The following is an 18328-nucleotide window of genomic DNA, read 5'->3' on the forward strand; positions in this document are numbered from 1 at the left end:
AAAGAACCACAAAGTACAGGCTCAGGATCACCACAGAGCTCCATCAACAACTCTCAGATACTCTGGAAGTCTGAACTAAAGCCAATAATGTTGAGGTATGGTAATGAAGTCATTGCATCAAATTTCTACCAACAATCAGAAACAATCCATGTCTCTTTTATGATATTGTGCCAGCTGTTGAAAGCAAAATGGTCCCCTCCACCAGCTCATCAAGTTTGTATTTTCTTGAGCTGTTCATAACTTATACAGCCCCAAGGTTACAGACCCTTAAGATCAGGTTAACCAATGTGCATACAATCAGATCAATGGAAATGTCAGCTGAATATTGCCACAGAGAATATGCAGCCTCCTGTCCATTGACTCATTAGTAGCATGTAGCAGGGGGGCTAGAGCCAGATTATCCGTGGAATCCAACCAGGCTAATTAATGCGGAGTTCTTGGTTATGCGGACAGCCACAGAGCGCCTTGGTGGAAGGTGGAAGGTAAGTGTGCCTGAGGCAAGTCTGACCTGGAAATAAAATTTAAAAAACAGACCGGCTCTGAACACGTTGGGTTAGCGTTTCCATTTGTTGAATAAAATTTGAATGAGAATGACCCTGCAGGATACCAACAAATTAAAGAGTAAGATTTTTTTTTTTTATGTTCCCTGTCAGCAACACATTATATAAAATTTTACCTCCACGCAAATTGCTTTTCTTTCCACTCCAATGTTTCTCTTGTCATGGCATATTCCCCATCACTATCTACTAACTATTATGTTTTTCTTTCAGTACAGGGAAAATATGAAGAGAGGTGGACATAGTCAAACAAAAGAGGGACTTGGCTTTCAGACAGCAGATGAGCAGGGGCCTACAGAAAAAAGTGCACATTCAAAGCCCATGTAACAATGTTCAGATATTAGCAGGTTTAACCCAACAACAAATGGACAAACTGTAGGTGGGTGGTATGATCCAAACATTTGTATTAGTGCTGTAAGTTATTAACAGCATCATTAACGCTCTTAACGCAAAGCCACTTTAACAACGTACATTTTTATTATTATCTTTTTGAACTAGCAAACTTTGAAGGTTTTAGTACTAGTAAAACTACAACACCCACCGGATCTAGCTAGACCGGAAACAAGACAACAGGCACGCCACACGCACCGTTTGGGCTTGTGAGCCGGCCAAAGAGTAGTAACGTTACGTTTTGGGGGTCTTGAACACTACAGTCGGCTATATGCAAATATTGTTTTCAATAATAATAAAAAAAAAAAGAAATATGCACAAAGCGAGCCGATCCACTTTTTATTTAGAATAGATACAAATGTGTGATTAATTGCGATTAATTAGTTAAACTATGAAATTAATGCGATTAATCATGATTAAATATTTTTGTCGTTTAACAGCACCAATTTGTATTAATAAAATGTCCTTTTTGGTTCCGACCAACACTGAAGCTCCTGTAATGTCATTAATGCAGATGTTGACTGTAATAAACAGACTGTAGAATGTAGAGTTACACATACATTAATATTAAATAACCAGCACTATGTGGGCGTGGTGATTAAGGAGGAAACGCCTAGTATCTGTGTTTTACGGGGATATGAAGTAAAATTGGTCAATTTCTGAGCACAATTACATAAATATATAGGGGCCAGACACCTGTGTTCTGTGCATCAGAGCAGTTCCTGTCTACTATTAACAAATACCACTGAGGCACTGCATGGAAAATGGCCAAAGAATGTCTGCTTCTGATCACGACCCTTTTAAAACTAATCTGTGGTTCACTATGTCAGGAGGGGTCAACCTCAGCAGAAATGGAAACATTAACGACCTTCCCACAGCACCCTTTCCCTGGCTGTAACCAAAGGCCAAGCAAAGAGCACAACACAAAGCGCAGCACAAGACCCCCTCAATGCTCGTTTTCAGCTTATTGGTCTCATCACTGCAAATAGAGTTTAGTACGAGTGAGATTCCAGGGCAGAGAATTTATTTTTGGCCAAACGCTTGAGTTGCATTCGGACACCGTTTGCAGCTACCATGTGTTCTACTGTGATGAACAATCTATTTGAAAGAAGGACAGTTAGAGGATAAAAGAGCAGACATAAAAAGGAGGAAGTATTTTTTGTGGAGTCAAAAGGCTGCTGATAATCGTTTGATTATACACCTATTATCCACAAAAAGAAGAATATAATGGGGCTCACATTAAGTGCTAGAACAAACCGTACAGCGATCAGCGATGAAAGCAGATTAGACTTCCTGTCCAGCAAAGCTGTTAAGATTTCACTTCTAAAGTCTGGACATAAATACATTAAATTCAGACTCAAACCTGGCCTTAGGCCTTAATAAAAGATTAATCTGCTGCAAAAAGCAGCCGACTGTCATCGGTTTTAAATGAAAGCTAGCAATTAGGAGTGGCTGTTACTGTGGGAGCAGTGAACTGCTGAGGCCCAGAGCAATGAGTTTTAGGTAGGGCTCAGGGCAACTTAAAGACAATTTGCAGCCATTGTGAGGGGCTTTGATTACCTTCCTGGAGAGAAACAATAGTATACCTGCCAGGGAAAATCAGCAGCAGAACAGGTGAGGTAGGAACCCGCAGTGAGAGCCCAACACATTGGCAGGCAGTCACTCAATCAGCGCTTATTGTCTGGACCAATTTCCATTTTAGCTTTGTTATTGTACAAAGAGCTTGCTTTTCTCCCCACTCCCCCCCCTCGCCAAAGGCTTCATTCCCTGCCAAAATGACCGACTCCATCTACAAAGGGTAGTCATAGGGCAGCAAGTTGATGGGTAAATGGAGTAAGAGCTTTAACGGGTTATTTATTGTGGGCTCAGAGGATGATAAAGGATTCGCATGGATAGAGGAAAGTTCACCTAAGGATCAAGGGGGGGGGGAATGTCATGTCTGCAAATGTGAGGAGAGGTAGACGTGACGACAAAGTGCAATAAATCAGCCGGCAAAAGAGAAGTTTAAAAGTCATGAAGTGAGGCGATGAATCAGGAGCACAATAACCTCCAGTGGTACTCTGCAAACACACCTATATCCACCTGAGCTGTTCATCAGAGGCCAAATTCCATACGACGATTGAGTCCCGTTCTGACGGGAACAAAAGCAATTCACATCTTCACCTCTGCCGACTCCTTACATTAAGGAAGAACTCGTAGAGAAAGCAACAATCCTTTGAGGACAAGAATTCTGAAGCGGCTCTGCAAACAGAAAGCTATTGGCTTCTTTTCACCATCATCTCTGAAAGACGAGCTCCACTGCAGCGGAGGTAAGTCAAGGGTAGTTACATAACGCTGGAGTCAAAACATTACTTGGAAAGGAACAGCCTCAAACACGAAATACTTCAGAGAGTTCATTCGGAGACTTACGGAAGTTTTTATACCAATGACGTACTTTTCTGAATCTATGTGGCTCAGAAAAAGTTCCAGACCAAATTACTCCTGATAGACTAGATGGTAATTTTTAGAGCGAGGGCCACAAACGGGACTTCTTGCCAACGTCAGATGACTAAAGACATTTCAGTCCGGCTGCCAACGACTGTGTGCAGATGGAAACCAGAGCAGAGGGAATATTCACAGCGCTCCAGTTTTAGGGACAAACGATAGCGTCTGGTGTGTGTGATGGAAGTGTAGTGGTTCCAAACATACTGATGGAAAATAATAATGATATGATTTGATCAGGCACAAAACGGTGACGTGGTCACAACATAACCCAGGTTATGTATCTGCTCTGCAAGGACTATAAAAAGTATGTTTATCTCCGTGGGCTGTACGCCAAACAAATGCAATTATCACCCTTTAAGTACAACCGGACGAAATGGGACTCCAAGGAGGATAGATGATGGATGGATGGATGGATGGATGGATGCATCCATTATTCTAAAATCCATATCCCTAGTCTTTAATCAGAGCTGTGAATGACAAGGTGATCAGCCGCACTCACATCAGAAGTCTAAGGAAGCTTGGGCCTTTATTGCAAAGAGGCTAAATTAATGTGTAGCTTTTAGTAAAATCCAACAGAAACCTCTTTATTAGCCGAGTCAAATCTTTTGGACCACGTGTTATTTCACATCTGTAGGAGCTCAGCTGGGACCGCTGGGATTCTTCACACTGAAGCTGTAATCACAGTTCTATTGCCACAAAGCAATAAAAAGGCTTTCAGTAATTATTGTGCCTGCTTGCATGGGCACACAAAAAAAAAAAAAATTGCCTGAGATACTATATTTTCTTTCTTGAGAATAGAGCTGCAAAGATGAATCGATTAGTTGTCTACTACTAAATTAATTCTGTTTTTATTCCTTTCTAAGAGTAAGCTTGTCCTTTGGACAATAGACATTTTTCACACCCTTTTCTGACAGTTTATAGCCCAAGTAATTGATTAATCAAGAAAATAATCAACAGAGTAATAGACAATAAAATTGTTAGGTGCAGCCCTACAGAATGTTGAAAAGTCCCTCTAATGTGCCTCTATCAAGCAGTAGCTTTTCCTCCCCAGTAACTTCAAAGATTATATCTCGCCAGAGATGTAGGAGATCAATATTTAAAGGCAGAGGGAGACCTGAGATCAACTTGACTGATGAATGCTCAATATCTCCTATGGACCCTGACTTAATCAGCCTCGCTCCCAGAGCCCCTCTAGCATCACAGGTGTCACACCAACACTGACCTTTGTCTAAATCTTCACCTCAACTCCATTAATCATGTATCCTAAACTCACCAGGATCTCATTTCATTTTCAGCCAGAGCAGGTGTGGAGAAAGCTACAAAATGTCACTAAGGGCTCTATTAATATGGTGACTTGCGTTACAAAATGGGTTTAAAACCTCTTAACAAACACTTGAAAATCCATGCTTTTCTCGCCTAAATTTTTACCCCAAAAAAAGTGATGCAGTTCCCACATACTTCTGCCCTCTGGGATGACCCTAAGGTCGTTGGGAAGTTAACATTCTCAATTTGTTGTTTCTAGTGGCAGTGTGACAGTAGGCCTTACTGACACAGAGCTACACAGGTTAGAACACAGAATTTCTATTTCCGTCCAAGTAAATCATCTGTAAAATTATTAAAAAACACTACTGTAAGCATATTACATGGGCTATATACTAAAATAGTACCCTGGCCACATGTCTCAACTTAGAACAGAAAAACTCCAGAAACAAAATGACTTATAAAATGGATTTTATATGAATTTATTTCTACAAATATGTCTGTGCGTTTTTCTTATTTCTTATTTCTAAAAAAAGCCCAAAAAGTGCAAAATACAAAACTTCTTAAACACAAAAATACATCCAGATCACTCACACATATACCTGAATTAACTACATACATAAATTAATAGAAATAAGTAATTATTATTTGATGAAATGGTGAAATGCCATAAGAAGGCCATATGTTTTGCTTTGATGGAATCATGAGACTTTAAGCTTTCAAATGATGTGCTAAATGAGCGTGTTTATGAAGATTTAAGGGTTGCGATTTATGACTGAAGAAAACATTGTCTCAAACTTCCCGTTGCCGGGAACTATAGTCTGAACAGGTTAAAAGTGAAACGGGGAAAGGAGCTCAATTTTGGGATTGCGGTGTACAAAACCCATAGTATAATCTTAGTTATTAACATATCATTACATATTGAATCATGTAGCCTACAGGCAGGGAATAAGTAATGGAGAGCGAAGACAATCCATATCTCTGACTGAGCTAATGGAACTAAACCATCATTTATAAAATGTGAATCACATTTGCTCTTCTTCCTATGGTGAGTCAAAATGTCTGCCATAAAAAGGTCTGTTGTTCCTTTCTTCAGAACGACTATGTTTTTACTTTTTAATAGATTGTTCATTGGTGGAGTTATGACAGCAAATCAAGAGTCAGTACTTGCTGAAATCATACTGTTCTTTATGTTGCGCTTGTATAGTCGGATGCCCTGATGTAATAATGCTGCCCTTGGCAATGTTATTATGACATAATGGGTCAAATGACTAACATGAAAGGAGCCGCTTGCACAAATACAACATACAGAAGGATCACATACTGTACGTAGTCTCGCATAGCCGGACCTTCCTCTACAGCGCTGCGGAGGAGGGTCTGGGGAGTCCACATAGCATTCTGGGATTGTTAGTGTTTTTGTTCAAAATGACTTTAAGCTTTATAGCTTAAGTTTGTATTTTTTATACATTTTATTTATCAGAACTTTAATACAGTTTAATGTTCCTCTGTTCTGTTGTGACAATAAAACAAATTATTATCATATTATTGTAGTGAGAACTAAATAACTACAAATAATTAATGTTAGGGATTTTTAGCTAACCAAATAATTATCGTTGGGGTCTACCCACCACCCCTACCAAGGTAATGTTGCCTTTTTAGATATGTTTTAGATATGTTATGATTTATTTGGATAGTGACAGAGAGGAAAGGGAGAGAGTGGGGAGAGAGAGGGGAGGCAATTCAGCAAAGGGCCCTGAGCCAGACCGGGACCCAGGCTGCTGCGGTAAGTACTCAGCCTTAATGCTATCTGCTTTGCTACCCGGCACTCCAGGCAATGTTGTCTTTTAAGTAAGGGATAAGACTCATCGCAGATCATCTGAGGTCAAACTGGAGGAGTATCTGTGTGGCCTTTTGATATAACTGGGAAGAGAGGTACAGATGTTAATCTTACAAGGTTCACATCTAAAAGAAGTTTTCATTAAAAGCTTCATATGGTGTTTTTTTTTTTTTGCAAGACTTGCTACAACCCATTGGCCATGGTCTGGAGCCATCTGCTCTTTTGTTGTTTTGGTTTCCTGGGTGTATGGCTGAGTCTCTAGTCTACGTCACAGTGCTTATCCAACTTCTGAATAACTACAGTAAGGTAAGGTTAAGTAGACTGTTTGCATGTAGAGATGGTCCAATATCATATATTTAATTCATGTCATCGATTTTGATACCTGAACTTCGGCCGATACTAAGTACTGATCCGATACCAGTGTAAAATATATTTGTTTATGTTTTAACAGCTGTATACTACTATCTCTGTATGATGATATGATGTCTAACAGCTGTATACTACTATCTCTGTATGATGATATGATGTCTAACAGCTGTATACTACTATCTCTGTATGATGATATGATGTCTAACACCTGTATACTACTTTCTCTGTATGATATGATGTCTAACAGCTGTATACTACTATCTCTGTATGATGATATGTCTAACAGCTGTATACTACTATCTCTGTATGATATGATGTCTAACAGCTGTATACTACTATCCTGTATGATGATATGATGTCTAACAGCTGTATACTACTATCTCTGTATGATGATATGATGTCTAACAGCTGTATACTACTATCTCTGTATGATATGATGTCTAACAGCTGTATACTACTATCTCTGTATGATGATATGATGTCTAACAGCTGTATACTACTATCTCTGTATGATGATATGATGTCTAACAGCTGTAAACTACTATCTCTGTATGATGATATGATGTCTAACAGCTGTATACTACTATCTCTGTATGATGATATGATGTCTAACAGCTGTATACTACTATCTCTGTATGATATGATGTCTAACAGCTGTATACTACTATCTCTGTATGATGATATGATGTCTAACAGCTGTATACTACTATCTCTGTATGATGATATGATGTCTAACAGCTGTATACTACTTTCTCTGTATGATATGTCTAACAGCTGTATACTACTATCTGTATGATGATATGATGTCTAACAGCTGTATACTACTATCTCTGTATGATGATATGATGTCTAACAGCTGTATACTACTATCTCTGTATGATGATATGATGTCTAACAGCTGTATACTACTTTCTCTGTATGATATGATGTCTAACAGCTGTATACTACTATCTCTGTATGATGATATGATGTCTAACAGCTGTATACTACTATCTCTGTATGATGATATGATCTCTAACAGCTGTATACTACTATCTCTGTATGATGATATGATCTCCAACAGCTGTATACTACTATCTCTGTATGGATGTGATATGATTTCTATCTCTGTTGTACGGTCTGTCTCAAGTTAAGGTAGACTTTCTTTAGGGCTTTATTACGTGGTATCGGATTGCTGCATAAACTCCAGTACTTCCCGATACCACTGTTTTAGGCAGTATCGGAGGCAATACCGATACTGGTGTCGGTATCGGAACATCTCTATTTGCATGTCTAATTCAAAGCCATGTTGCCATCTGCAAACTAGGCCATTGTTCTGTTTGTTAACGCTAAATGGAGAAAACTAGCTAGCCGGGCTGACTGTATAATCATAGTCTATATCCACGACGTTCCACTTAAAATTTGTCTCTGATGAATATTTGACAGTCCCAGTGCATACTACTACATGGGGCAACCTCATCGGACTAATAAAATCTTACAAAAGGACTGACAGTCCATGTGGCGGGTTATGGTGAAACTGAAAACAGGAGATAAAAGAGAATGCAGCCAGTCCCTGTCATCACACAGACGACAAGGGAACAGCAATTCCAAAGAAAGGTCATCCAGTTGGTACAGTACCGTGATTCTACGCTGGGCATCTCTGCGCATGTTGCTGCAGGTAAACTGACCAGCACCTAACCACTGGTGACATTTAAATGTAAGGCTGTCTACCTGCCTCAGATGTGTACTTTGCTCCAGCCAATTAAGCCTTGGACGTCCCCTTTGCCTTGAAGATCTAGAGTGTTTAAGAACATCACAGACTGCCCTTTAGCTAAGGCATTCCAATGTGGGTGACATTTGAAATACAGTGCATCTACCCTTTCTTTGAGTCAATTTCTTTGACTTTCTAGAGTACTAAATGTGTTGGAACAAGGATCCAACACTTGTGCTTGCAAGAAGTCAATAGTACTACTTCCACATTAGTCAATTCATTTCAATTTTATTTATAGTATCAATTCATAACAAGGGTTATCTTGAGACACTTTACAAATAGAGTAGGTGTAGACCACACTCCAGAACTTACAAGGACCCAACAGTTCTAGTAGTCTCCTCCAGAGCAAGCAACAGTGCGACAGTGGCGAGGAAAAACTTCCTTTTAGGCAGAAACCTCGGACAGACCCAGGCTCTTTGTAGGCGGTGTCTGACGACCGGTTTGGATTAGAATGAAGAGTGGCAATAACAATGGAGAAAGTTGAAGTAATAGTAATAGTGATAACAAAGTAATAATTCAATCTACACAGCTCTATAAAGAAGGAAATATCTCTCCATTATGGCAGAAAATCCTCACCAAATCCCAAATTGATGAACCATGTTCTATTACACAGGCTTCACTTTAGAATAGGCCCTTAAAGGCTTAGCCACTTGTCTTTATTTATCTATACACTGATGCATAGGCATACAAAAACTAAACCAGCTGCAGTACTTTCACCTGGTTCTGTTTGGTATGCTGGGATTTAACATGAGAATCAAGATTGCGTGATGATTAAGATGACATTATCAAGTAGGTCGGTGTGATCAATTTACCAACAGTAGAGTGTCTAGTAAACATACTATTAGTTTTTGTGTGTTTCAACGCTGTTCTTAAACAATCTGTTACGTGTTTGAGAGAAATGAGTGTCCTACAATGCCCACTCCTGGTAATTTTGTATGTGTTAATGAGTCTGTGTAAATGTATCACCTTTGTTGTTGCCTTGGACACTATTTGCCCATTCATATTTCTTTATAATGATGATATTTTAGAGGCTTTAACCAGAATATGATTGCTATTTTTTGTTGTTGTTGAAAATTAAGTATAAACCCAAGTTAATTGTTAGCTAACATAGTAGCAGTAGCGAAGATTGTTTGCCATGTATCTCAGCATTTCCCATATCTAGCTGTTATGGCTTTACATGGATGTTGGTGTAATGCATTTTAGTTTAAATCTGATGTAGCTTTGCATTTTCAGTGCAGTCTTAGTAAAACTTTACTAAATAATTTAAAAGGGTATTGGAAGACTTAATTTCTTTGAGAAATCCTGATAAAGTTCCCTAGGGCTTTGAATTAAAATACCCCCCCACATCATCACATACCCTTCACCATACCAAGAGATCGGCATGGGGAACTTTCCATAAAATCATCTCTCAATGCAAATCAAACCAGCCATTAAGCTAACTGGAAAAAAAAACGTGTGTGTGTGTGTACACACACACACACACACAATACACACACGTACATACTGTATGTATGTATGTATGTATGTATGTATGTATATACACATACATATATATATATATATATATATACACATACATACATACATACATACATACTATATATACACACTATATATACATATACATATATATATACTATATATACATATACATATATATATACTATATATACATATACATATATATATACTATATATACACATACACATATATATACTATATATACACATATATATACTATATATACACATATATATACATATACACATATATATACATATACACATATATATACATATATATATATATATATATATATATATAATACATATACAATATATAATAAAGTATTTCTGATATATATATATATATATTCTATATACACCCTCTGGTGGACAACATATGCAACGCCATCACCAACAGGGACGTTGTAGAGCGTCCTCTGGTGGACAGACTGTGCAACGCCAACGCTCATGACATGGTTGACAGTCTGTTTTTACTTGTATTTATACCGCTTATCGGTGAACTACAATTGCTTAATACCCAAGCATTCTAAATGTCACATTTGCCCAACACGTGCTGCTGGTGTTTGGGGAACAGTGGCCGGTGTGAGCACCTCATTAACCTGCTACATCTTCAACCATCGTGGTGCGGCATTAGCAAGAGGTTGGGGCTTTAATTAAAATTGAATGCCAAATCCATGCTACCATGGCAATGTCTAAATCCACAAGTAGTACTGATCACCAGAAACGTAAAGCGCCATGCGTTAGCACTAAAAAGGGTCGACCTTTGTGGTCCTGAGATGAGATGAATGAAAATGCAGTAGTTCTGATAATTTCTATACCGAGTGATGAGAGGGCAGATAGATCTTGTTTCCATAATATACACGTCACACATTTAAGTGGGGACACATCCATTTCAGATCCATATCCATTAACATCTGCTCATGATGAAAAACTGAACACATAACCTCTATGCGGTCAACAATGTTGACAACATTTGCATTAATTCAAATAATCATGAGGAATATGCCTTTCAAATACCACGTTCATTTTCAAATACCACCACATGATCAAATAAAGGGGACAGAGAAAAAATTTGTCAGTCCAACCAATCGAACCCTTCCAGCTTGGACACAATCATACAAAGGGCTTCACTCCAACCGCTGACATATTGTACCATTTCCAGATTAATAATAGAATCACAATTTCCAGCTTGCTTCCTGCTGCAGTCACCATAATGGCTAGTAGGCCCAAACACAGACGTGATCTTTGAAAATATGTCCTGCTTTTGCCGTAGCTGCTGTATTTGTAGGACAAATGGAGCAGCACCAGGAACAATTACCTTAAGGATGGACGACTGTTGCGATAAGGGACGATCATGGGGTTCAAATTCCATGCCACCTTTTTGTTGCATTTATCACAAAGAAGTACTCTTATTTATTTTTCATTTTTTAATTTGATTTTCTTTATGTCAGCTATTTGCTGTTACTGAACTAAAACTGTAAGGAAAGGATTGCAAAGGACTGAACGGAGGAAGTGTCAGTCTGCAAAAGCTGGTCGGCCTTGACAAATATTCTCTAATTTATAAGTCAACATGTATGTAAAATCAATATGTAGAAGTAGTATGTCTTAGCTTTATCCTCAAACACCAAAAAGCAATTTTATCCAATAGCATCTTCAGAGTTTTGGGATACTGATACAAAATGAAAAGAGAAAGGAAAGAAAAGAGAAAGGTTATAGAGCGGTTGGATTTTGGCAATATTTTGGCAATATTGTAGGTCGGTAGTGTTTAGAGGATATTGGATGCAGCCATGCATTTCCCTCAAAACACAGACATGTGAGTGTGCGGGGGGGAGTCTATTTACAGTAAGATGTGGCACAGCAGTTCTCCAACTCAGTGTCGCCTGCAGCTCCAAAGTTACTTTTGAATTTAATAGAGTTAACAACTGGGGCAGGCTGTTTGAGTACCGGGAGTTCATTTCTCATTATAGCATGACCAATCACACAAACATCCAGATTGTTCAATTTTGTTTTACGCAAAGTACTGTTTCCTTGCATGAATTATAACATGTGTTCGGTCTAAAGGTTTAGAGCACCAACAACGTGCTTAAAAGGTGCCCTGCCACACAAAACCATTTTTTCTTGCATATTTTGAAATCTCTTCGGTCCGTGTCCGTGTGTCCGTGTGTCCGTGTGTGTGTGTGTGTGTGTGTGTGTGTGTGTGTGTGTGTGTGTGTGTGTGTGTGTGTGTGTTATGTGGTGAATGTGAAGATGAACTGCTACCTCCTCTGTCAGCTCTAGCCAGTGAAAAGAAATAAGAGGAGAAATCAGACCAATCACAACAGCTGGTCAGTCTGACGTCATGTTGCCTGAGCTCATTAATATTCATGAGCTGGATAAAAGCTGCTGATAGCCAGGCTCTCATTGGCTAGCTGTTTGCCAATCAGAGTCACGCAGCCTAGCTCATTGTAGATTATTGAGAACTGGTTCAAAGGGAGCGGAGTCTTCCTGCAGGCTTTCTATACCACGTTAGAATGGCTTGGAACAAGGTAACCACCATTTCTTTTCCATTAAAACTGTTACCGAGTCCGTGGTAGAACTTCAGACATTACCACAAAGTCATGAAATATGTGTGGCAAGGGCACATTTAAGTAAAGCAGTGGGATTCATATTAAATGGACTGTTCTTATATAGAGTTTTTCTAGTCTGACCAACTATTCAAAGCACTTTTAACATAGTACTCAGCATTCACACACATTCACACACTGTGGCCGAGGCTGCCGTACAAGGTGCCACCTGCTCATCAGATAAACACTCACACACATTTACACTCCGATGGGGCAGCATCGGGGGCAACTCAGTGTCAAGGACACTTGGACATGGGACTGCAGGACCAGGGATCGAACAACGATTGGCAGGCGACCGCTCTACCACTGAGCCACAGCCGCCCATTAAGACTGCGGTCTCCCCCCCCCTTCCTGCCTGTCAAGGCATTGGGTGATACAGGTAGACTGGAGAGCCAGAATAAGCAGTTAGGCACTGGAAGTGAGTGAAGAAAGTTCTTTTAAGACACTTTGTGTACTGCTTATGTAACAAGGTTATTAATAATCTACTTGTTCTGAGGACAAATAAGCTGTGCTGCTATCCTTATCCCGGTGCACCAGTCAAATTACACACAGCCATTTCATCCATTGTTATATATTATATTATTATATAGAAACATTGACTTGTGCATCTGCATGATGGCTATAATCATCCAAATCATATACAGTACTTAATATATAGTATGATTTTAAGAAAAAGTCCTATTGCAACTGAGATTTACAATGCAACGATTGCGATGTAATTTGAAGTCTCAACTTAAACATACAAATTAAACAAGCATAAAAAGACATCCATACACAAAAAATGTGAAATACTTTTTTAAATGTCAACAAAAAAATAGACAGCTCTGCAAAACAGTAAAAATGATAATAAACAACACATAAGAAACAAATTCTATTAAAATAATACCAGGTTAACCTCTTTGATAATACACGTTGTTTGACCTTATGAAGAATGACACCAAATATATTTGTAATTTAGTAACTAGGGATTAGGTTACCAAATATACTTTGTACTAGGTACCAACCGATACCAATACAAATATTTAATATTCTGAAAAATCTGCCGAAATGTATTTTTAAAAAATCCAAAAGAAATCCAAAAACGTGTAACAAAACATAAAGAGAATTCCTTAACATATGTATTATGTAATGTATAATGTAACAGAACAGTGGAACATCAAAATATATTAAAGTTCTGATTAATAAAATGTATGAAATTACAAACTTAATATTTGAAACTTAAAGTCCTTTGAACAAAGACACAGCAAACCTTTTTGTTTACTAAAATCGCTCATTTGTTGCGGTTATGTAACGACAGAGTGACATCGCGATGGCCATTAGATTAATCATGCAGCCCTATATCAGATTTAAAATCATATACAGACAGTACTGTATACATAGTTAGTTAATAGTACAGCATATTGCACATAGTGTTAACTTTTTAGATTATGCAGCTTTCCAACGACATATTCCCATGATTATTATTTTTATGAAAAAGAGATTTCTTTCAACACTAACCAATACGTGACTTTACTTTATGTCCCATACACCCCCCCCCCCCCCGAAGCACTAGATGAATTTAGACTCTGTTAAAGAGTATTATCGAGGCAGGAGGTGCACAGCTCTCAGACATCAGTAATCACTTCACTTGCCTCCCAAGGATGGCAAAAAAAAAAAGTATATATATATATATATATTACAAAAGGAGACCGATATTCACAATATTGGAGAGAATGAGGATTTTTGTATCATTACTCTCATTTTCATTTTAAAATATTTCAAGGAGTTAGTGTTACCGGAAGGTCATGTAGTCCCGATGCATGTGTCGCACAGACAGGTAATAATTCCTTTACAATAAGAGAATACGTTCCAGATGCATCGTTCCATTTCCAGTGTTGCCTACGGTAACTCAAGAACTTTGGATGTATCGTGAGCTAAACCGGGTATCTTTGTCATGAGCCAAAGCACTAGGTGTTTGTTGAAGCAACCAACGTATTAATAACAACTTAGATAAATATAGCGCATTATATGAAACCCACAGACGCTCTACACAAATGCACAAACATGGACTATAAGGAATAAAACGTCAGCGCCAATGTCGGCTACTGATGTATAACCATATCTGAAGTTAATTCATGAAGGAAATAGATGTATTACATACCTGAGCACCAGTTTGGGGTTTTGAATCATTTACGTAATTGTCTCCATCTGTTAATAGCCCGGCAGAGTGTGACTCAGGATATGTCCATTGTCTTTCGCTCTCCCGTTTGGCTTTTAGCTTTTTTACTTTGATGGTACTGACCCAGTATCAGCCATAACTAGAGCAGATAACAAATCAAATATAATTTAAAAATAATAATAAAAATTTGAATTTGTTAGGCCTATATCGGAAAATCTCCTGCTACCTTTTACCTGGCTGGATACCCTAACTCAGGCTTTTCCGGTGTTACACCGAAATCTGTTACCGTCAGAATGTGGACTCTGTTGCCTACCAAGAGCCTGGGTCTGACCGAGGTTTCTGCCTAAAAGGAAGTTTTTCCTCGCCACTGTCGCACTGTTGCTTGCTCTGGAGGAAACTACTAGAACTGTTGGGTCCTTGTAAGTTCTGGAGAGTGGTCTATCTGTAAAGTGTCTTGAGATAACTCTTGTTATGAATTGATACTATAAATAAAATTGAATTGAACTGAATTGAATTGTTGCGCCGTCGTTGCGGGGAAAATCGGACCTGGGTGTTAATGAAAACCATATAAAAATAGCGCTCTTTTTACTTATTTATGATCATCAGCTGGAAAATGACACGGTTTAAGAAACATGTTAAAGTTACATGAAGTCACTTTCACAAATATTGAACAGTTTTTAAATAAAGACTTAATTACCGCTCCATCATCAATACAGAAGTAGGATTGGGCATCGAGAACCGGTCCCAACTTGGAACCGTTTTAAAAATTACGATTCCAGTGGAATTGTTTTTTTGGGGCCTGAGAACCTACAGTGCTTGGACCCTACTGAAACTGAAGGAATTCTTTTTTTAATGGAATCTTTTTGAAAATTTGGTAATGAATTCGGTCATCGGTTCCAAATTTAACAGGTTTTTGTTTCCGTAACTGCCCCCGTACTTCCAGGCACTTGTTGTGTTGCAGCCATGGAGCTCAGTAAGCGGCGCTCTGAAGTGTGGATTGATTTTACACTGAAAAAGCCCAGGAAAACTGAAAAAAACTAATACTAATAAAAATTTCTGCTTAAAGAATCGATAAGAAACAGGAATTGAAAGGAATAATTGGAATTGGAATCGTTAAGGTCAAACGTCCAACCCTAATCAGAAGACTCTCAAATGTCCAACCCTAATCAGAAGACTCTCAAATGTCCAACCCTAATCAGAAGACTCTCAAATGTCCAACCCTAATCAGAAGACTCTTGTCAGGTAGAGTTAGGAACAGGAAACGGCGAGGACTCCTCTGAACAGGAGCTTTGAATCTACTCAGTGAAACACAGCAAGACGTCCGCAAAATCAAGATGCGTATGGTGACATCAACAAAGCTTGTTTGATTGTGGGGACTGGCACAGTTTGGCCCTTCAATGCCGCTCAATAATATTGCAGGTGGATGCACTTATGCCCTGCTGTGAGGTCACAATGGAAATGTAACCCTGGGAAAACAACACAGGAGTTACTGATGAGTATTCGAATGCCTTAGTATCCGTATATACAGTCTCTTACAGTTTTTCGTGAAGACCACCTTGTAATCTCTGTCCCTGTGGGCAAAGGCTCTACATCAGGGCTGTCAAACTCATTTTAGTTCATGGGCCACCCATAATTTGATCTCAAGTGGGCCAGACCAGTAAACAACTCCAGAAAGACCAGAAACTATCTGCCACAGAGTTTCTTCTCAGCTTGACGTTGGCAAATGGAAGTTACTTCTGCTACGACGGTGTTCTAAGGCCATTGTAGGAAAAACAAAATAACAATACGGATCTGGGAAAAAAAACTATTTCTAAGAATAGAGTTGTATATTTACAGAAAAAGAACTCGGACATTTGCCAAGATTAACGTGGTAAATTTGGTACTTCTCTGCAATTTTCACACTTTGCATAGTCATCCAGTGGGCCTGATTGGGCCCTTTGGCGGGCCGGTTCAGGCCCACGGGCCGGATGTTTGACCCCCCTTGCTCCACATGTAACATCATTGTTTTCTAAGCCTATTCCCTCTCCCACTCTGTGTGAGCGCTTTCCGTTTTGTGTTGGGCTTACCTCTCTGTCCATGCTGTCCAGGTCCTCCTTGCAGAGCATGTACAGAGGCATACTCTCCGACATGCTCGGCTGCCGCTTCCGACGAGACGGCCCCGGCTGCTCCTCGTCTTGGCTGGACCCCGCTGCGTCGTCTTGCTGACTCTGTGAAGTTCCCCTGTGGCACAAAAGCAACCAAATCAGTGTAAAACACCTAAAAGCCTAATTTTCTTTCCTTCTTTAACAAAAACTTAAGTTGAATAATGAACTTCTAGAGACAATATATCATGAGACGTTCCTATAAAAACTATTTGTTTTCTAAGAAGAATGCACATCACATGTCAGTCAGTAAGTCTGACATTTATGTCATTTGTAAAGTAGTACAGAACATGGATTTACAGCTTTTTCAGCTTTCGTTTTGTTTTGCTAGAAACTGATATGATGCAGTCGCTGTAAGCGGTACAGTATAAAACCGAAAATATTTAGGTGGATAACTGGTAAAACAAAATGTAAACAAAATACTGATTCTAAGGAAAATAATCTGTTTAAAAAATTGTCGCAAAAAACTTGCGACAAGTAGAATTTTCATTTTCTTTCCCCCACTCTTATAAAACTCTTAGGGTTCTATTTTGCACCCGGTGCAGCGTACAGCCTTACGCAAGTGTCTTTGTTAGTTTAAGATCAACGCAGTTTCCCATTTCCCGTCCAGCATCCACGTCGTTTAAATAGCAAATGCACCTGCGCCCATGGGCGTGCTGGTCTTACTGGGAGGTGTGTTCAGGTGCATTCTGGGCGTGCTGGTCTTACTAGGAGGTGTGTTCAGGTGCATTCTGGGCGTGCTGGTCTTACTGGGAGGTGTGTTCAGGTGCATTCTGGGCGTGCTGGTCTTACTGGGAGGTGTGTTCAGGTGCATTCTGGGCGTGCTGGTCTTACTGGGAGGTGTGTTCAGGTGCATTCTGGGCGTGCTGGTCTTACAGGGAGGTGTGTTCAGGTGCATTCTGGGCGTGCTGGTCTTACAGGGAGGTGTGTTCAGGTGCATTCTGGGCGTGCTGGTCTTACAGGGAGGTGTGTTCAGGTGCATTCTGGGTATGCTAGTCTACAGGGAGGTGTGTTCAGGTGCATTCTGGGTATGCTGGTTGTACAGGGAGGTGTGTTCAGGTGCATTCTGGGCGTGCTGGTCTTACAGGGAGGTGTGTTCAGGTGCATTCCGGGCGTGCTGGTCCTACAGCGAGGTGTGTTCAGGTGCATTCTGGGCGTGCTGGTCTTATAGCGAGGTATGTTCAGGTGCATTCTGGGCGTATTGCTATCTTGAGGCAGCAGGAAGTGATTGCGCCATTGACCCCCCCCCAAA

At 39.5% G+C, this 18328-nt stretch overlaps 1 protein-coding gene across 2 annotated transcripts in view; it reads right to left on the reverse strand.

Annotated features, from left to right (window-relative positions):
* The window catches only part of ctdp1 (CTD (carboxy-terminal domain, RNA polymerase II, polypeptide A) phosphatase, subunit 1), an 80146-nt gene that overhangs the window by 38659 nt on the left and 23159 nt on the right, over window positions 1–18328 (reverse strand). For both annotated transcript variants that reach the window (XM_032523057.1, XM_032523055.1), the window contains exon 11: window positions 17002–17155. In XM_032523057.1, coding sequence (XP_032378948.1) covers window positions 17002–17155 — 154 coding nt within the window. The remainder of the gene's footprint in view (window positions 1–17001; window positions 17156–18328) is intronic.

Source organism: Etheostoma spectabile, chromosome 8 (assembly GCF_008692095.1).
Source record: "Etheostoma spectabile isolate EspeVRDwgs_2016 chromosome 8, UIUC_Espe_1.0, whole genome shotgun sequence".
NCBI classification, from domain to species: Eukaryota; Metazoa; Chordata; class Actinopteri; order Perciformes; family Percidae; genus Etheostoma; species Etheostoma spectabile.